General features: G+C 38.6%; 3 protein-coding genes across 3 annotated transcripts; all 3 read left to right on the top strand.

The window, feature by feature from the left end:
• Positions 1-2,469: 2,469 nt before the first annotated feature.
• On the top strand, positions 2,470-8,123 carry LOC134322973 (extracellular calcium-sensing receptor-like). Its single transcript, XM_063004378.1, has 6 exons — positions 2,470-2,663; positions 2,795-3,083; positions 3,585-4,322; positions 4,661-4,888; positions 4,985-5,108; positions 7,210-8,123. Exons 1-6 carry the CDS (start codon positions 2,470-2,472, stop codon positions 8,121-8,123), a joined length of 2,487 nt encoding a protein of 828 aa, XP_062860448.1.
• Positions 8,124-10,016: 1,893 nt separating this feature from the next.
• Positions 10,017-13,822, top strand: LOC134322972 (extracellular calcium-sensing receptor-like). The gene is made up of 4 exons (XM_063004377.1): positions 10,017-10,169; positions 11,990-12,217; positions 12,293-12,416; positions 12,909-13,822. The coding sequence occupies exons 1-4, from the start codon at positions 10,017-10,019 to the stop codon at positions 13,820-13,822; spliced, it is 1,419 nt and encodes a 472-aa protein (XP_062860447.1).
• Positions 13,823-15,349: 1,527 nt separating this feature from the next.
• Positions 15,350-20,187, top strand: LOC134322971 (extracellular calcium-sensing receptor-like). The gene is made up of 7 exons (XM_063004376.1): positions 15,350-15,409; positions 15,746-16,023; positions 16,143-16,431; positions 17,358-18,095; positions 18,294-18,521; positions 18,618-18,738; positions 19,274-20,187. The coding sequence occupies exons 1-7, from the start codon at positions 15,350-15,352 to the stop codon at positions 20,185-20,187; spliced, it is 2,628 nt and encodes an 875-aa protein (XP_062860446.1).
• Positions 20,188-20,409: the final 222 nt, after the last annotated feature.

Below are 20,409 nucleotides of genomic sequence, written 5' to 3'. Positions count from 1 at the left end.
ATTGCTTTTTTATTATTTTATTTACGACTGATAAAAGGGTCTTTCCTTTTTTTCGGACATTAATCTTACTTCAGCTCATCCCAGCAGTGCCTCCAAAATGTGAACGGGGAAAATTATAAACAAACTTCATCTTTACTTTTACTGAATGAATCAAATACACCGATCAGCCATAACATTAAAACCACCTCCTTGTTTCTACACTCGCTGTCCATTTTATCAGCTCCACTTACCATACAGAAGCACCTTGTAGTTCTACAATTACTGACTGTAGTCCATCTGTTTCTCTACATGCTTTGTTACCCCCCTTTCATGATGTTCTTCAATGGTCAGGACCCCCACAGAGCAGGTATTATTTAGGTGGTGGATGATTCTCAGCACTGCAGTGACACTGACATGGTGGTGCTGTGTTAGTGTGTGTTGTGCTGGTATGAGTGGATCAGACACAGCAGTGCTGCTGGAGTTTTTAAACACCTTACCGTCACTGCTGGACTGAGAATAGTCCACCAACCAAAAATATCCAGCCAACAGCGCCCCGTGGGCAGCGTCCTGTGACCACTGATGAAGGTCTAGAAGATGAGCGACTCAAACAGCAGCAATAGATGAGCGATCGTCTCTGACTTTACATCTACAAGGTGGACCGACTAGGTAGGAGCGTCTAATAGAGTGGACAGTGAGTGGACACGGTGTTTAAAAACTCCAGCAGCGCTGCTGTGTCTGATCTGATGCCTAAATAATACCTGCTCTGTGAGAATCCTGACCATTGAAGAACAGCATGAAAGGGGGTAACAAAGCATCCAGAGAAACAGATGGACTACAGTCAGTAATTGTAGAACTGTGCTTCTATATGGTAAGTGGAGCTGATAAAATGGACAGTGAGTGAAGAAACAAGGTGGTTTTAATGTTATGACTGATCAGTGTAATTAACAAGTACAAATAAAGATCAAATCCATCAAAGTGCGAATTAATACCATTAATGCATTTATCTGAATTAATGTTATGTAATTAGCAAGTAGCATGCTTCTTTAGACAACAAAAAATCCATTAAACAAACATATTTTAAACCACACTCGTTCTAACATGAAATATTCACTTATATTAACCAGTTACATAAATATGAATAACTTTTAAACCAGGATGCTCAACTAAAAGAAGTAAATTATAAACAACAGGAACGAACTTCTCTGAGGTAAAGTTCTGTTATTAAAGCGCCGTGCGCCCCCTATAGGACACATCGTGAATAAACCATTCAACTTTACATTAACTAGTACAAAGAAACACAAACTCGTCCTTTTTAAAGACAAATTATTTTAGCAAACTTATCACATACAATCATGTAACTATTACTTCATATACATACACAACTTATGTTAAAAATGAACGAAACATTTAGATTCTTAGGAGACCACATCACAATGGGCCCGAAATTTCACAGACAGACTCTAAAATCTTGTGGTTAAGCCCTCAAAGGGAAAAAGGTGGCGTTGCCGGTGCTGCTGTTGTGCCGAATTCCCACTCCCGGGCAGAATCCGACATCCATTATTATATATAATAATTATAACTAATAACATTTGCAGTAATTATTATTTTAATTATATATAATGATTATAACTATCAGATTAATGTGGGTGGAAATGTCAGCAGCTTTTACAGAGTCAGAAGGAGTATTTTGAACCTGTTGAAATTAATTATGCCCCTCTCAGCTCTAGGGTGCAACTACTAACTAACTAACTAATTAATTAATTAATTCTCGTGGCTTATCTTCGCTTGTGGATTACAGTATAGCATATGTCACTAAATTCAATGGGAAGGGGGGGTATTTTGCGGGAGTATGATTTCAGCAGTGTTATTATGACGCCTGCCGAAATCATACTCCCCCCCAATAAAATCCCCCCTGTTGAACGTAGGGCAAAATGCTTTTCAGGACACAAAATACATACCAACACATGCTAGAAAAATAAATGACATGTGATTCAGACTCTGCATTGCTGAGATCATGGGGGGGAGTATGATTTCGGCAGGCGAATGGGAGCCGGATTCTGCAGGGGAGTGGGAATTCGGCACAACACCGGCCATCCACATACTTTGGCTATGTTTAGTTTATTTTTGTTGCCAAAACATATTGTCATATAACCATCAACCAATATTTTAATCCCAATAAGCTACGATTTACAGTATTTCAGAATTATTTAATGAGTAGGTCTTGGTATACTTGTAGTTTTCCATGTTGTAATGAATTAAATGAACTCTGATTATCACAGTTTATCTAAAAATAATAACAATAATCAAACCTAATAGAAGAGAACACGTCAAGCATCTAGCGATCACACTGATGACATCACAAATGTTTAGCTCTCTGATTTGTCCATACTGAAAGTTCATGTCCAGAAGAGAGCCGAGCTTATCTATAAAACTCAGAATGTTGTAGCTGTTCAGTATTCATGCAGCACGAGCAGTGGAACAGCCTTGGTGATGTATTTTCATCTACTTTTGCTTTCTCTCAACCTGGTGAAAGCAGATAGTTGTAAGATTTTGGATGATCCGGCGAGTCCTCTACTGTCTAAAGATGGAGATGTGATAATCGGTGCTTTATTTTCGATACACGGTGGTATAAATCCTCCACCGGTAACATATAATGAAAAACCTCCACCGTTTATCTGCACCAGGTTCGTTACAGTGGGCTGTTCACTGTACACACTGAACTTAATCAATGAGTTTACAAAACAAGTATCATTGTATGTTATTGTATATTTGATATTTAGACTTTTCACTTGTCTCTGGTTACATATTCCAACAGATTTAATCTCCGAGAATTACGCTTTGCTCAGACCATGACTTTTGTCATTGAGGAAATCAATCGAAGCAGCAGCTTGCTCCCAAATATATCGATTGGTTACAGGATTTATGACAACTGTGGTACAAGATTATTATCCATGAAGGCTGCCATGGCTTTAATGAATGGTCAGGACCTAACAGCAGATGGAACCTGCTCTGGACAAGCGGTAGTACAAGCCATTATTGGGGAATCTGAGTCTTCTCCTACTATAGTACTCACAAAAACTACAGGACCGTTCAAGATCCCAGTGGTGAGAATCATTTACTGACCCTGTATTAAGGTTATAATCTTAAAATACTACGGTTAATAAGAATTGCACTAGTATGTACTGTATGTCAGTGCAGTTAAATCCCGACACTATGACATGCATGCCTCTTTTGTGTTCTGAAAAATACAATTTATAAATGTGAGATTTTTGTAATTAAAATGCATCTACATATTTGATGGCATTATGAGAGCTAATAGATTGGATTTTTACCTGTGCTGACAGTTTGATTGTTATATTCTGCTGGTCAAAATATGGTTGTCAAAGCTCTATTTAAGTAGGCCAATAGTGTGCTAAGTACTGATTAATTATTATTTATTATTACGTTGGTCAGGTTAGGTTATTGAGATTTTAACTCCCTCTGTAAAGACACATACAAAATGAATAAGTATCAGCAAAAATATTAACATATTTGTCAGTCCGTCCCTTATAGAAGCGATATGTTTCTGCCACAATATGTTTTCTTTATTTCTTTTTCCTACTCAGATAAGTCCCAGTGCTACGTGTGAATGTTTAAGCAGCAGAACAGAATACCCATATTTCTTCAGGACTATAGCGAGCGATTACTACCAGAGTAGAGCGCTGGCTTATTTGCTGAAGCACTTCGGCTGGTCTTGGGTGGGAGCTGTGAACAGTGACAGTGATTATGGCAACAGTGGAATGGCCATTTTTCTGGATGCAGCTAGAGAGGAGGGAATATGTGTGGAGTATTCTGAGAAGTTTGACCGATCAGAATCTGCTAAAATCATGAACGTGGTAGACATGATTAAGAAAGGGACGGCAAGAGTACTGGTTTTGTTTCTTGCCCATATTGAAATGACCATCCTGATAGACCAGCTGATTCTAAAGAATGTGACAGGCTACCAGATGATTGGCGTAGAATCATGGATCACTGCTGTCAATCTGGCAACCCCAGCAAGTTACGATGTTCTGATCGGGTCCCTCGGATTTGATGTGGGAAAACTCAACATTGCTGGTTTTCCTGAGTATGTTCTCACTGAGTTTTGGGAAACAGCTTTTCCTTGTTCAGAGACAAATAAAATCGACTGCAGCAGATATGAGGAAATGATTCCCTTTAAAAACTACAATGATGATATCTCTGAACTTAGATACGCAAATAATATCTACAATGCAGTTTATGCCGTGGCACATTCTCTACACAGCCTGCTCAGATGTACAGAGAACCAGGGTTGTAGAAAAGGCCAGAAAATACAACCTTTACAGGTAATAAAATAATTAAAATAGATAAAAACTGAAATGGTAATCAAGAATAAATGCTGATGAATGTGTCCTTATCCAAGGTTGTTTTATCTGTAATCAGGAACTTCAGGGCTCTTTTCATTATAGTTTGGCTATAGCTATATGAGTCTCTAGCAGATTGAAAGACGTCACAAGATGTTTTTTGACATAATGAACAATGTTGTATTGATCAAGTAGACCTTAAAAAATCAGACCCTACTTCACTATAGAATATGTGAAATGAGCCTGAAATCCGAGACAATGAAATATGAAAAATGTAGAGGAACTGATAATTGTCTTTTATGATTTTGTCCCCCTCCTAGGTCATTGATTATCTGAAAAAGGTGAATTTTACCACTAAATCAGGAGACCATGTGTGGTTTGATAGCACTGGGGCAACAGCTGCAAGGTATGAAGTGGTGAACTGGCAGCGAGGACCTGATGGAGGGGTGCAGTTTAAGGTAGTGGGCTATTATGATGCCTCTTTGCCCCCTGGACAGCAGTTTGTCCTAGATGAACGTGACATAGTCTGGGCTGGAGGAAAAGCTGAGGTATTAAAATGTCTAATTTTAAAGATATCGATTAAATACTGTCTAAAATAGTATCATCTTGCAAATCTAATTGCAAATAATTTGTGTTCATATCAGAAGCCCAGGTCTGTGTGCAGTGAGAGCTGTCCTCCAGGCACCAGGAAAGCTGGACAGAAAGGAAGGCCGATCTGCTGTTTCGACTGTATACCATGCGCTGAAGGAGAGATCAGTAATGACACAGGTATTTTTGGACTTACCAAATTCCAAAGAAAACTGGTTTGTTGTACGTTCTGTATTGTTCTCTTGTTATTTAGGGTACAATACCTAAAACAACACTGTCAGTAAATAACACAGTAAAACAATCTGGGGGATTCCATCCATCTCTTCCACCCAACCTGGGTTATTTGGCAGCCCAGTGCTGGGTAAATATTGGACAGAACACACACTGGGTTATTTGGGGTATGCAATTTGTTACAACAACCCAACTGTAAGGTTCTTTTTTACTCAATACTGGGTTAATTTTACCATGAATGTTCAGTTTTTTACTCTGATATGCTGATATGTAAATTATAATACTAATACTGCTACTATTACTACTTTTAATCATTATAATACTAATAACAATAATAAACAGTCAGCACAAAGATGTTTTTGAGTTTTTTTAAATATTTAGAATAAATAAAAAATGTATTATTAAATACAAAAATGTACATGGATACACACAGAAAACTAATTTGGAAAAGGTTAACATTAAATCAGACAGATTCATATATTATTTACACTTATTTAAGTGTTACATACTGTACATATCTTTGATTGCAGCCCACAGATTATTTATTAGGTTTGGATAAGAGATGCTGTTCTTAAGGATCATACAAATGGGAAGAGCTTCCTGTGTTCCTACCGCTGCACCACGTTGATTCCAGACTGTTAAAAAAGTAGCAAGAAATAATAAACATGGTTAGAAACATTACGGTTTAATGTCTACAATTCTTTTGCCCACACTCACAAACGTTTCCCTGAGGGAAATTCACAAATTCCACAGAGCAGGTATTATTAAGGTGGTGGATGATTCTCAGCACTGCAGTGACACTGACATGGTGGTGGTGTGTTAGTGTGTGTTGTGCTGGTATGAGTGGATCAGACACAGCAGCGCTGCTGGAGTGTTTAAACACCGTGTCCACTCTATTAGACACTCCTACCTAGTCGGTCCACCTTGTAGATGTAAAGTCAGAGACGATCGCTCATCTATTGCTGCTGTTTGAGTCGGTCATCTTCTAGACCTTCATCAGTGGTCACAGGACGCTGCCCACGGGGCGCTGTTGGCTGGATATTTTTGGTTAATGGACGAATTCTCAGTACAAAGTGCTTCTATATGGTTAGTGGAGCTGATGGTTGATCGGTGTACTATCGTTAATGTTAGCAACGTTACTTGAATAGACAAACTGAAAGTTTTCAGGTAATTAATCTAAACATTAGGGGTTAGTAACATTTCAAACATCTACTTTATGAGCATTTAAAGTATTAAAATAAACTATAAACACCTCACATATGCTGCTGAAGCATATCTCCGAACTGCAGTTTCTAACCGTTATTAGGGTTGCCAGATTGGTACAGCGTCAAAACGTTTCAAAATCCGACAAAATGCTTGGAAAACCGACCAAATATACTCATAAAAACATAATACTAATAAACTGCGGATATTTTACAGATCAGTAATTATACATTTAGTGACATTTAAAATATTTGCAATTTCGTAATACCTTGAATTTGAAACCTGCCAATTTCCGTCAATTTCAAATAAAATCCGCTCAATCTGGCAACACAGGCTGTTACAAACGTACATTTATATTCTTAACAGGACCTGCTAACCCAACAATCTGGTTATCTGAGCAGAAAATAACCCAGCAAAGTAACTCAACTGCCTCAACCCTGCGTTTTACAGTGTAATTAGAATTTTCAATATGTACCAGAAAAACAGCAAGAAAAAGTAGAAAAAAGACAACAAACAAGCAGAATAGTGGATAAAACATTCATTGTGATGAATAATTTCCCAATACTTAACTGCTTGGGATGGGAAAAGTGTTGTTTGTACCATCAGTTTGCCCATTTTAAACATATTATTGTACAGTAATGTTATATATGAGTGTGTTTATGACAGTGTGTGACCCTGTCATGACCATAAATATATAGAATTGTGACAAGCCCTAAAAAGCTGCGGGTCATCAATCAATAACCCTGTAAAATCTTTATTTACTTACTCATTTGTGTAAGTGTAGGTTTGTGTAGATTTTGTGTCTACTGTGTGTCTTCATTTCTAATAAACTTTGATTATTTTGCAGATTCAAATGACTGTGAGCAGTGTCCAGGAGAATACTGGTCAAATGCAGAGAGAGATAAATGTGTGTTAAAGGAAATAGAATATCTGTCATTTACGGAGGTGATGGGAATAGTACTGTTATGTTTTTCTTTGTTCGGAGCAGCATTATCTGTCTTGGTATCAATTCTGTTTCTCATTAAAAAGGACACTCCTATTGTCAGGGCCAACAACTCTGAGCTGAGCTTCCTGCTGCTCTTCTCTCTGACTCTGTGTTTCCTCTGTTCACTTACTTTCATCGGTCGACCCTCGGAGTGGTCCTGCATGCTGCGCCACACAGCGTTCGGGATCACCTTCGTCCTCTGCATCTCCTGTGTTCTGGCCAAAACTGTGGTGGTGTTGATGGCGTTCAGAGCGACACTTCCGGGCAGTGACGTCATGAAATGGTTTGGGCCTCCACAGCAGAGACTCAGTGTTCTTGCTTTTACTTTAATACAGGTCATTATTTGTGTTCTTTGGTTAATAATATCTCCTCCTTTTCCCATCAAGAACATGAGCTACTTTAAGGAAAAGATCACACTGGAATGTAGTTTAGGATCAGCTGTGGGTTTCTGGGCTGTTCTGGGTTATATCGGGATTTTGGCTCTTCTGTGTTTTGTTTTGGCTTTTCTGGCTAGAAAACTTCCTGATAATTTTAATGAAGCTAAATTTATTACATTCAGCATTCTCATATTCTGTGCAGTTTGGATCACTTTTATTCCAGCGTATGTCAGTTCACCTGGTAAATTTACTGTAGCTGTGGAGATTTTTGCTATTCTGGCCTCAAGTTTTGGTTTGCTGTTCTGTATATTCACACCTAAATGCTATATTATCCTGTTTAAACCTGAACTCAATACAAAGAAAAGTTTGATGGGAAAAGCTGCCTCAAAATCACTGTAATAAAAACCACTGGTAGATTTATAAAGAAAGAGAAGATTGAATCATTATGTCTTTTGGATGGGGGAATTGCCATCCAAAAAAATGACCAATCACCAATGTTTGGCAGCTGGACCTGCTAAGACTTTATTAATGTTAGAGACTGTAGTAAGACTTAAGGTGCTTTATTGCTACATGCAGAATGTATTTTTGAAAGCATTTATCTGTGTTGTGTTTCTTCATTTATTCAGGTTGTACTTTTATCTATATGTTCACATAAATTATGTAATCTACATACAGAGCAGTGATTGTTTCCATTATTGGTAATAATCACAATTTAATTCCAATCAAAGACATTAAAAACATTTGGTCTACATGTTTGTACTGCCAGTGTAGTCTCATTTTTTACTTTTGAACATGTCAGCATGACAGCAGTTGTCTGATTAGCTTACTTTGGGCTTCATAAGTTATAAATATACTGTACATGCTGCAACTTAAATGCACCACTTTATTAGTAAAAAAAAATTGGTGACTTTCCTTAAAATAGGGCTTTAATGTTGGTATTTATCTAAAGCAAAACAATTGTGACCAAATACTAATCAAGAAATTGAGGATCTTGCCTAACTGCCCAACTGTGGTTACCTGTGGGTGGTGAATCTAACTTGAACCAGCAACCCTCTATTTATTAGTCCTGTAGTTCAACCACTGCTCAAAATATGAGTTGTCAGGAAGAATAAAAAAAACACCAAGAACCAGGACTACAAAATAAGAGTCTAAGGACCAGATATTCAAAGGTGAAACTGCCCAATGTGAAGCTGCCTAACCCTAATCCTTTTGTCAATGATTGTAAGTTGGATGATGGTAAGTACCAATAATTACCTAATACTTTATTCCTAGGTATTAAGAATAAAGTGTGAGTTTTTTCCTCACACTTACATGAATGATACCTAGAACTTTGGTGGAGAACGTAGTAAGGTGGTTCTTTCTCCAGTTGAAACTGTTAAATACCCGACCAGGCTGGTGGCACCATGAGACACAAATCAAACCGATCAAATTCTATCTTTTATAGGCTAAAATTACAATTTCGGACCAAAAAAATTTAATGTAAGCAGACCATGGTGGTTCCTTCAATCAATCAATGATCTACCTAAATAAGCTACAGTTTTTTTTCCCTTAATCTTGGCAAAAAGTCCATATATTTTGTACTTTTATTTTGTAAAAGTTTTTTGTACAGATGATCTTGGGACCTTAGGTTAAGTAGACTTTTAGACACCTATACAAGAATAGTCAAACACTATTAACATGTCAAGCATCTAGCGTTCACACTGATGACATCACAAATGTAAAGCTCTCTGATTTGTCCATACTGAAAGCTCATGTCCAGAAGAGAGCCGAGCTTATCTATAAAACTCAGAATGTTGTAGCTGTTCAGTATTCATGCAGCACGAGCAGTGGAACAGCCTTGGTGATGTATTTTCATCTACTTTTGCTTTCTCTCAATTTGGTGAAAGCAGATAATTGTAAGATTTTGGATGATCCGGCGAGTCCTCTACTGTCTAAAGATGGAGATGTGATAATTGGAGGTTTATTTTCGATACACGGTGGTATAAATCCTCCATCGCTAACATATAATGAAAAACCTCCACCGTTTATCTGCACCAGGTTCGTTACAGTGGGCTGTTCACTGTACACACTGAACTTACATCTTTTGTACAAATTTTATCACTGTACTTAATTATATATTTGATATTTCACTGACATGTAGTCACTTATTCCAACAGATTGAATCTCCGAGAATTACGCTTTGCTCAGACCATGACTTTTGTGATTGAGGAAATCAATCGAAGCAGCAGCTTGCTCCCAAATATATCGATTGGTTACAGGATTTATGACAGTTGTGGCACAAGATTATTAACCATGAAGGCTGCCATGGCTTTAATGAATGGTCAGGACCTAACAGCAGATGGAACCTGCTCTGGACAAGCGGTAGTACAAGCCATTATTGGGGAAACCGAGTCTTCACCTACTATAGTACTCACAAAAACTACAGGACCGTTCAAGATCCCAGTGGTAAGAATCATTTACTGACCCTGTATTAAGGTTATTATCTTTTAATGCTTCAGTTAAATTATACATGCAGTTGTGACATGGATGTTATTGCAGTTTGGAGATTTTAATGATGTTCTTATGTTGACTGGATTATTGGAACACAGGCTTTGAGAGCCGTTTATAAGTGAAAACATAAATCAACATCATGTGCAGAAATACTGCTGGACAGAAAAGACGCCCAATTACTTGTTTTTTCTTGTATATTTATTGACTAAATTTGTGCATTAAGGTGCTGATTTTTCTGACTCTAAGATTAAAGAGACCATGACTTCACATAGTTTGTGATGTGTGCAGTTTTATGGCACTGTGGGTGCTAATAATTCGGAGTATTTTTACTTAATAGCATTTTAGTATCATTTTTGTGTGTTAACAATAAATTTGTAGGGTGTAATTAGACTCTCTTGGATGGTTTTGGCATTGTTAGACTTTAATTACAGTACAGACACTGTTCTAAGTTTGATTGTTGTATTATGATAATTGAAGGAAAAATATAATAATCAAAGCTCCATTTACACATACCAATGTTGTGCTAAATCCTTTTTTATTATTTACTGTGATGTTGGTCGATAACAGACAGTGGTGCAGACAGCTGTGGATTAACAGTTAGAGGTTGTGGGCTTGAATCCTGGGCTCTTGAATCCATACAGCTACTGTTGGTTCCTTGATTAGGGCCCTTAATCATCCTGGCTCTATTCTGGCCCCAGCTTCCAAACAAGCTGAGATATGTGGAACAAGAATATTTGTATATGTGACAAATAAAGACGTTCTGTTCCATCTGCCCCAGATTACTGGTTTCTGTTGTAGAAACACATTAAATGAATCTTCATCAATACAATAATGACATTAATTGTGAATTTGCCAGTCTTGTACTAAACATGTTTCTGCTACATTTAGTTTTTCTTCATTTATTTCTTTTTCCTACTCAGATAAGTCATGGTGCCCTGTGTGAATGTTTAAGCAGCAGAACAGAATACCCATATTTCTTCAGGACTATAGCGAGCGATTACTACCAGAGTAGAGCGCTGGCTTATTTGCTGAAGCACTTCGGCTGGTCTTGGGTGGGAGCTGTGAACAGTGACAATGACTTTGGCAACAGTGGAATGGCCATTTTTCGGGATGCAGCTAGAGAGGAGGGAATATGTGTGGAGTATTCTGAGAAGTTTGACCGATCAGAATCTGCTAAAATCATGAACGTGGTAGACATGATTAAGAAAGGGACGGCAAGAGTACTGGTTTTGTTTCTTGCCCACATTGACATGACCATCCTGGTAGACCAGCTGATTCTAAAGAATGTGACAGGCTACCAGATGATTGGTGTTCAATCATGGATCACTGCTGCCAATCTGGCAACCCCAGCAAGTTACGATGTTCTGATCGGGTCCATCGGATTTGATCCGGGAAAAATCAACATGGCTGGTTTTCCTGAGTATGTTCTCACTGAGTTTTGGGAAACAGCTTTTCCTTGTTCAGAGACAAATAAAATCGACTGCAGCAGATATGAGGAAATGATTCCCTTTAAAAACTACAATGATGATATCTCTGAACTTAGATTTGCCAATAACGTCTACAATGCAATTTATGCCGTGGCACATTCTCTACACAGCCTGCTCAGATGTACAGAGAACCAGGGTTGTAGAAAAGGCCAGAAAATACAACCTTTACAGGTAATAAAATAATTAAAATAGATGTAAAACTGAAAAGATTCAGGATTTATTATCTCCCTTCCTTCAATAATTTTTTGCTGCTGTCATTAAAAGAAAAGTGTTTTTTCCTCCCTCTAGGTCATTGATTATCTGAAAAAGGTGAATTTTACCACTAAATCAGGAGACCGTGTGTGGTTTGATAGCACTGGGGCAACAGCTGCAAGTTATGAAGTGGTGAACTGGCAGCGAGGACCTGATGGAGGGGTGCAGTTTAAGGTAGTGGGCTATTATGATGCCTCTCTGCCCCCTGGACAGCAGTTTGTCCTACATGAAAGTGACATAGTCTGGGCTGGAGGAAAAGCTGAGGTATGACAATTTTGGAGATACTAAATAAATTAGTAACATCTCGAGATGCTAACTGCAAATCTTTGTCTCTATCAGAAGCCCAGGTCTGTGTGCAGTGAGAGCTGTCCTCCAGGCACCAGGAAAGCTGGACAGAAAGGAAGGCCGATCTGCTGTTTCGACTGTATACCATGCGCTGAAGGAGAGATCAGTAATGACACAGGTATTTTTGGGATTACCAAATTCCAAAGAAAACTGGTTTGTTGTACGTTCTGTATTGTTCTCTTGTTATTTAGGGTACAATACCTAAAACAACACTGTCAGTAAATAACACAGTAAAACAATCTGGGGGTTTTCAAACATCTCTTTAATTTAAATTTTGAATATGTATCAGAAAGACAATAAACAAACAAAATAGTGGAAAAAAACATTCATTTTTATGGAAAATTTCCCAATTCTCAACTGCTTGGGAAGGGGATGTTTGTATCCTCAGTTTGCCCATTTTAAACGTTATTATACAGAAATATTAAATATGAATTAATCACTCTGATTGTGTACAATTGTGACAAGCCCCAAAAAGCTGTGGGTCATCAATCAAAAAACCTGTAAAATCTTTATTTATTCACTTACTTATAAGTGTAGATTTGTGTAGGTTTTGGATGAAAATCCAGCTACTGTGTGTCTTTATTTCTAATAAACTTTGATTATTTTGCAGATTCAAATGACTGTGAGCAGTGTCCAGGAGAATACTGGTCAAATGCAGAGAGAGATAAATGTGTGTTAAAGGAAATAGAATATCTGTCATTTACGGAGGTGATGGGAATAGTACTGTTATGTTTTTCTTTGTTCGGAGCAGCATTATCTGTCTTGGTATCAATTCTGTTTCTCATTAAAAAGGACACTCCTATTGTCAGGGCCAACAACTCTGAGCTGAGCTTCCTGCTGCTCTTCTCTCTGACTCTGTGTTTCCTCTGTTCACTTACTTTCATCGGTCGACCCTCGGAGTGGTCCTGCATGCTGCGCCACACAGCGTTCGGGATCACCTTCGTCCTCTGCATCTCCTGTGTTCTGGGTAAAACAATAGTGGTGTTGATGGCGTTCAGAGCGACACTTCCGGGCAGTAACATCATGAAATGGTTTGGGCCTCCACAGCAGAGACTCAGTGTTCTTGCTTTTACTTTAATTCAGGTCATTATTTGTGTTCTTTGGTTAATAATTTCACCTCCTTTTCCCATCAAGAACATGAGCTACTTCAAGGAAAGAATCATACTGGAATGTAGTTTAGGATCAGCTGTGGGTTTCTGGGCTGTTCTGGGTTATATCGGGATTTTGGCTCTTCTGTGTTTTGTTTTGGCTTTTCTGGCTAGAAAACTTCCTGATAATTTTAATGAAGCTAAATTTATTACATTCAGCATTCTCATATTCTGTGCAGTTTGGATCACTTTTATTCCAGCGTATGTCAGTTCACCTGGTAAATTTACTGTAGCTGTGGAGATTTTTGCTATTCTGGCCTCAAGTTTTGGTTTGCTGTTCTGTATATTTACACCTAAATGCTATATTATCCTGTTTAAACCTGAACTCAATACAAAGAAAAATGTGATGGGAAAAACTGCTGCAAAATCACTGTAATAACAATAATAATCACTGGTATATTTACTGTACATGAACTGTAAACTGCTGCTTTGCCCCCATTAGTGATGCCAGTCTCTTATGTCTAAAAAAGGCAGATAAAATTAGAAAGTAGTGATCTGTAATTTGTAAATTCAACAGCACAAATAAAATTAATTAGTTTTGACCTTTTAACTTCATTGTTTTCTGTTAATTGTGACTTTAGTGAATGTGTGCAAATAAAACCCAATAAGCACGTCTGTGTGATTAGGAAATATTCTGAGACTTTTGTTTGAGTTTGATGAGCAACATTTAAACAATTTAGAAGAAAAATGTACGTCAAACAATCAACAATAAATAAAAAAACATTCATGACTTCATTCAACAACCACACAACCTCCAGTGAAACGCTCTTTTTGTAGCTAACGTGTTGGGTGCCACCTAGGCTGACCAATGACAACGCTCTTGTTAGGTTTGGCAGTAAACCAGTAAAAACACCACACACACCAGACACAGAGGTAAGATTTAACTAATTTATTAAGGACTCAAGATTCAAAATACTCAGGACAGAAGGTGCTAGAAAGGAGCAGCAAGGGATCCAGGAGACTAGAAAGGAGGCAGGAGGAACCGGTGGAACAGAGGGTAGGAAGGTGGAAGGAGGAGAAAATACACAAAATATAATAAACTGGAATTCAAAACACCAGGAGAGCTGAGCAGTAAACAGACTGGCATCAACGAACGATCTGGTAAAGAGTGGGGGAAACCAGAGGCTTATGAAGGCAGGGTAATGAGGAGCTGATTGAGACCAGGTGTGTCTTATTAGCCAGGGGAGAGATCCATTGGCTGGGCTGCAGAGGCAGTTAGACTGGTGCAGTTCCCTTAAGCGCCCCAGACATCGCCAAAGCATCCTAAAGTTCAGCACAATGAATAAACCTCCCCAGATGGAACTCCTGACAGTACTCCCCCCTTAACAGGCGCCTTCTGGCGACCTACCCTACTTGTCAGGATTGTCTCGGTGAAACTCCTGGATGAGGTGGGGACCTAGAATAGCCGAACGAGGAAACCAAGAGCATTCCTCAGGCCCATATCCCTCCCAGTCAACTAGGTATTGGAGGCCCTGGCCATGGCATCTGGAATCAAAGAGGTGGCGGACTGTGTAGGCTGGGTGCCCTTTGATGAGCCAGCGGGGGGAGGGGGTTTGGAAGGAGGGCAAAGGTTGGAGTGGTGGACAGGTTTTAGCTGTGAGACATGGAAAGTGGGGTGATCACGCATATGTCTGGGGAGCTTTAGACGGACTGCAGTGGGGCTGATGACTTTCTGGACTGTGTAGAGGTCAATAAAACAAGGTGCCAGTTTTCTGGAGTCAGTGCGCAGTGGGATGTTTTGGGAGGATGACCAGACAGACTGACCAGGGAGGTACTGGGGACTGGGTCTTTGGTAGCGGTTGGCTGAACGCTGGGTGGAGGTCTGGGACTTTAACAGTCGGATGTGGTGCTCAATAGAGGAAACTGCCAGGTCTAGTTCCTGTTCTTCACCGGATTGCATAATATGAGTCCTGACCTCTGTGCTCCAACAAATAGAACAAAGAAGGAGAAAGCCAACGCCCAAGTTCTGGCCCCTGCATAGCATCCATAACCAATGGGGAGGAATTACAGACACATTTAGACAAATTCTTTCTCAGCATAAGGTGACAGTTTAGGGTTTTAAAAAAACCACTGTTCCACACCATGGTACAGATAATATTGGAACCTTAAGTTGAGTAGACTTTTAGATATGATATGCTGTACTTTACACGTCTCTTACACATATATGTAAAACAAAACAGAGTAGAGTAAATGAAATCAAACTTAATACAAAACAATATGTCAAGCATCTAGCGTTCACACTGATGACATCACAAATGTAAAGCTCTCTGATTTGTCCATACTAAATGCTCATATCCAGAAGAGAGCCGAGCTTATCTATAAAACTCAGAATGTTGTAGCTGTTCAGTATTCATGCAGCACGAGCAGTGGAACAGCCTTGGTGATGTATTTTCATCTACTTTTGCTTTCTCTCAACCTGGTGAAAGCAGATAATTGTAAGATTTTGGATGATCCGGCGAGTCCTCTACTGTCTAAAGATGGAGATGTGATAATTGGAGGTTTATTTTCGATACACGGTGGTATAAATCCTCCATCCCTAACATATACTGAAAAACCTCCACCGTTTATCTGCACCAGGTTCGTTACAGTGGGCTGTTCACTGTACACACTGAACTTACATTTTTTGTACAAATATTATCACTGTACTTAATTATATATTTGATATTTCACTGACATTTAGTCACTTATTCCAACAGATTTAATCTCCGAGAATTACGCTTTGCTCAGACCATGACTTTTGTAATTGAGGAAATCAATCGAAGCAGCAGCTTGCTCCCAAATATATCGATTGGTTACAGGATTTATGACAGTTGTGGCACAAGATTATTAACCATGAAGGCTGCCATGGCTTTAATGAATGGTCAGGACCTAACAGCAGATGGAACCTGCTCTGGACAAGCGGTAGTACAAGCCATTATTGGGGAAACCGAGTCTTCTCCTACTATAGTACTCACAAAAACTACAGGACCGTTCAAGATCCCAGTGGTAAGAATCATTTACTGACCCTGTATTAAGGTTATTATCTTTTAATGCTTCAGTTAAATTATACATGCAGTTGTGACATGGATGTTATTGCAGTTTGGAGATTTTAATGATGTTCTTATGTTGACTGGATTAATGAAACACAGGCTTTGAGAGCCGTTTATAAGTTTAATAAGTACAAATATGACAAAATCTGCTGGGTATCAATATCATAAATCAACATCATGTGAAGAAATACTGCTTTTCTGCCTCTAAGATTAAAGAGACCATGACTTCAAATAGTTTGTAATGTGTGCAGTTTTATGGCACTGTGGGTGTTAATAATTCAGAGTATTTTTACTTTGTAGTATTTTATTATAATTTTTGTGTGTTAACAGTAAATTTGAGTCTTATGGATGGTTTTGGCATTGTTAGACTTTAATTGCACAGAAAATTGCAAGTACAGACACTGTTCTATGTTTGATTGTTGTATTATGATAATTGAAGGAAAAATATAATAATCAAAGCTCCATTTACACATACCAATGTTGTGCTAAATCCTTTTTTATTATTTACTGTGATGTTGGTCGATAACAGACAGTGGTGCAGACAGCTGTGGATTAACAGTTAGAGGTTGTGGGCTTGAATCCTGGGCTCTTGAATCCATACAGCTACTGTTGGTTCCTTGATTAGGGCCCTTAATCCTCCCGGCTCTATTCTGGCCCCAGCTTCCAAACAAGCTGAGATATGTGGAACAAGAATATTTGTATATGTGACAAATAAAGACGTTCTGTTCCATCTGCCCCAGATTACTGGTTTCTGTTGTAGAAACACAATAAATGAATCTTCATCAATACAATAATGACATTAATTGTGAATTTACCAGTCTTGTACTAAACATGTTTCTGCTACATTTAGTTTTTCTTAATTTATTTCTTTTTCTTACTCAGATAAGTCATGGTGCCACATGTGTATGTTTAAACAACAGAACAGAATACCCATATTTCTTCAGGACTACAGCGAGCGATTACTACCAGAGTAGAGCGCTGGCTTATTTGCTGAAGCACCTCGGTTGGTCTTGGGTGGGAGCTGTGAACAGTGACAATGACTTTGGCAACAGTGGAATGGCCATTTTTCGGGATGCAGCTAGAGAGGAGGGAATATGTGTGGAGTATTCTGAGAAGTTTGACCGATCAGAATCTGCTAAAATCATGAACGTGGTAGACATGATTAAGAAAGGGACGGCAAGAGTACTGGTTTTGTTTCTTGCCCACATTGACATGACCATCCTGGTAGACCAGCTGATTCTAAAGAATGCGACAGGCTACCAGATGATTGGTGTTCAATCATGGATCACTGCTGTCAATCTGGCAACCCCAGCAAGTTACGATGTTCTGATCGGGTCCATCGGATTTGATCCGGGAAAAATCAACATGGCTGGTTTTCCTGAGTATGTTCTCACTGAGTTTTGGGAAACAGCTTTTCCTTGTTCAGAGACAAATAAAATCGACTGCAGCAGATATGAGGAAATGATTCCCTTTAAAAACTACAATGATGATATCTCTGAACTTAGATTTGCAAATAACATCTACAATGCAGTTTATGCCGTGGCACATTCTCTACACAGCCTGCTCAGATGTACAGAGAACCAGGGTTGTAGAAAAGGCCAGAAAATACAACCTTTACAGGTAATAAAATATTGAAAGACGTCACAAGATGTTTTTTGACATAATGAACAATGTTGTTGTATTGATCAAGTAGACCTTAAAAAATCAGACCCTACTTCACTATAGAATATGTGAAATGAGCCTGAAATCCGAGACAATGAAATATGAAAAATGTAGAGGAACTGATAATTGTCTTTTATGCTTTTGTCCCCCTCCTAGGTCATTGATTATCTGAAAAAGGTGAATTTTACCACTAAATCAGGAGACCATGTGTGGTTTGATAGCACTGGGGCAACAGCTGCAAGGTATGAACTGGTGAACTGGCAGCGAGGACCTGATGGAGGGGTGCAGTTTAAGGTAGTGGGCTATTATGATGCCTCTCTGCCCCCTGGACAGCAGTTTGTCCTAGATGAAAGTGACATAGTTTGGGCTGGAGGAAAAGCTGAGGTGTGAAAAACATTCATTTAATTTAATTTTTTACTTAATTACAGTTTAAGAAGTAATAATGGAGATGTTAAATGAAGTTTGTGTTCATATCAGAAGCCCAGGTCTGTGTGCAGTGAGAGCTGTCTTCCAGGCACTAGGAAAGCTGGACAGAAAGGAAGGCCGATCTGCTGTTTCGACTGTATACCATGCGCTGAAGGAGAGATCAGTAATGACACAGGTATTTTTGGACTTACCAAATTCCAAAGAAAACTGGTTTGTTGTACGTTCTGTATTGTTCTCTTGTTATTTAAGGTACAATACCTAAAACAACACTGTCAGTAAATAACACAGTAAAACAATCTGGGGGTTTCCATCCATCTCTTTAACTTTTATTTAATTTCATTTCCATTAACCCACTTTATCCTAGTCAGGGCTGTGGCGGGTATGGCTCCCATGGGAAATACTGGGACAGGGTTCCAATCCATAACAACCCCCACCCTTCCGCAGACGTAGACAATCATGTTTGTGTAGAAAACTGATTTAGTCCAAAATATATAATCTAATATTTCAAATGTGCAGCAAACATATATAATTAAAGTTTATAAATGAAAACTAACACTGTTAAAGGAAATTTAACTGCTTTCCACTGTCATGATTTTTCCCTCGTAGCACTTAATAAAATGTGCAGCTTTATGTGCTTTTCTGATCATGTTTTGGATGAAAATCCAGCTACTGTGTGTCTTTATTTCTAATAAACTTTGATTATTTTGCAGATTCAAATGACTGTGAGCAGTGTCCAGGAGAATACTGGTCAAATGCAGAGAGAGATAAATGTGTGTTAAAGGAAATAGAATATCTGTCATTTACGGAGGTGATGGGAATAGTACTGTTATGTTTTTCTTTGTTCGGAGCAGCATTATCTGTCTTGGTATCAATTCTGTTTCTCATTAAAAAGGACACTCCTATTGTCAGGGCCAACAACTCTGAGCTGAGCTTCCTGCTGCTCTTCTCTCTGACTCTGTGTTTCCTCTGTTCACTTACTTTCATCGGTCGACCCTCGGAGTGGTCCTGCATGCTGCGCCACACAGCGTTCGGGATCATCTTCGTCCTCTGCATCTCCTGTGTTCTGGGTAAAACAATAGTGGTGTTGATGGCGTTCAGAGCGACACTTCCGGGCAGTAACATCATGAAATGGTTTGGGCCTCCACAGCAGAGACTCAGTGTTCTTGCTTTTACTTTAATACAGGTTATTATTTGTGTGTGTTGGTTAATAATATCTCCTCCTTTTCCCATCAAGAACATGAGCTACTTCAAGGAAAAGATCATACTGGAATGTAACTTGGGGTCAGCTGTGGGTTTCTGGGCTGTTCTGGGTTATATCGGGATTTTGGCTCTTCTGTGTTTTGTTTTGGCTTTTTTAGCTAGAAAACTTCCTGATAATTTTAATGAAGCTAAATTTATTACATTCAGCATTCTGATATTCTGTGCAGTTTGGATCACTTTTATTCCAGCGTATGTCAGTTCACCTGGTAAATTTACTGTAGCTGTGGAGATTTTTGCTATTCTGGCCTCAAGTTTTGGTTTGCTGTTCTGTATATTTACACCTAAATGCTATATTATCCTGTTTAAACCTGAACTCAATACAAAGAAAAATGTGATGGGAAAAACTGCTGCAAAATCACTGTAATAACAATAATAATCACTGGTATATTTACTGTACATGAACTGTAAACTGCTGCTTTGCCCCCATTAGTGATGCCAGTCTCTTATGTCTAAAAAAGGCAGATAAAATTAGAAAGCAGTGATCTGTAATTTGTAAATTCACTGTAACCGGTGTTTATAACCTTTGAAAACAGCACAAATAAAATTAATTAGTTTTGACCTTTCAACTTCATTGTTTTCTGTTAAT

Source organism: Trichomycterus rosablanca, chromosome 11 (assembly GCF_030014385.1).
Source record: "Trichomycterus rosablanca isolate fTriRos1 chromosome 11, fTriRos1.hap1, whole genome shotgun sequence".
NCBI classification, from domain to species: domain Eukaryota; kingdom Metazoa; phylum Chordata; class Actinopteri; order Siluriformes; family Trichomycteridae; genus Trichomycterus; species Trichomycterus rosablanca.
This window is presented reverse-complemented; position numbering and strand designations above follow the sequence as displayed.

Excerpts from the sequence above, each read along its gene's own strand:
- LOC134322973 (XM_063004378.1), top strand. The coding sequence starts at position 2,470 with ATGTATTTTCATCTACTTTTGCTTTCTCTCAACCTGGTGAAAGCAGAT. Across the intron at positions 2,664-2,794 it reads CCACCGTTTATCTGCACCAG|ATTTAATCTCCGAGAATTAC; the intron begins GTTCGTTACAGT and ends ATATTCCAACAG. Across the intron at positions 3,084-3,584 it reads GACCGTTCAAGATCCCAGTG|ATAAGTCCCAGTGCTACGTG; the intron begins GTGAGAATCATT and ends TTTCCTACTCAG.
- LOC134322972 (XM_063004377.1), top strand. The coding sequence starts at position 10,017 with ATGAAGGCTGCCATGGCTTTAATGAATGGTCAGGACCTAACAGCAGAT. Across the intron at positions 10,170-11,989 it reads GACCGTTCAAGATCCCAGTG|GTCATTGATTATCTGAAAAA; the intron begins GTAAGAATCATT and ends TCCTCCCTCTAG. Across the intron at positions 12,417-12,908 it reads AGAGATCAGTAATGACACAG|ATTCAAATGACTGTGAGCAG; the intron begins GTATTTTTGGGA and ends ATTATTTTGCAG.
- LOC134322971 (XM_063004376.1), top strand. The coding sequence starts at position 15,350 with ATGAGTCCTGACCTCTGTGCTCCAACAAATAGAACAAAGAAGGAGAAA. Across the intron at positions 18,096-18,293 it reads AGAAAATACAACCTTTACAG|GTCATTGATTATCTGAAAAA; the intron begins GTAATAAAATAT and ends TCCCCCTCCTAG. Across the intron at positions 18,739-19,273 it reads AGAGATCAGTAATGACACAG|ATTCAAATGACTGTGAGCAG; the intron begins GTATTTTTGGAC and ends ATTATTTTGCAG.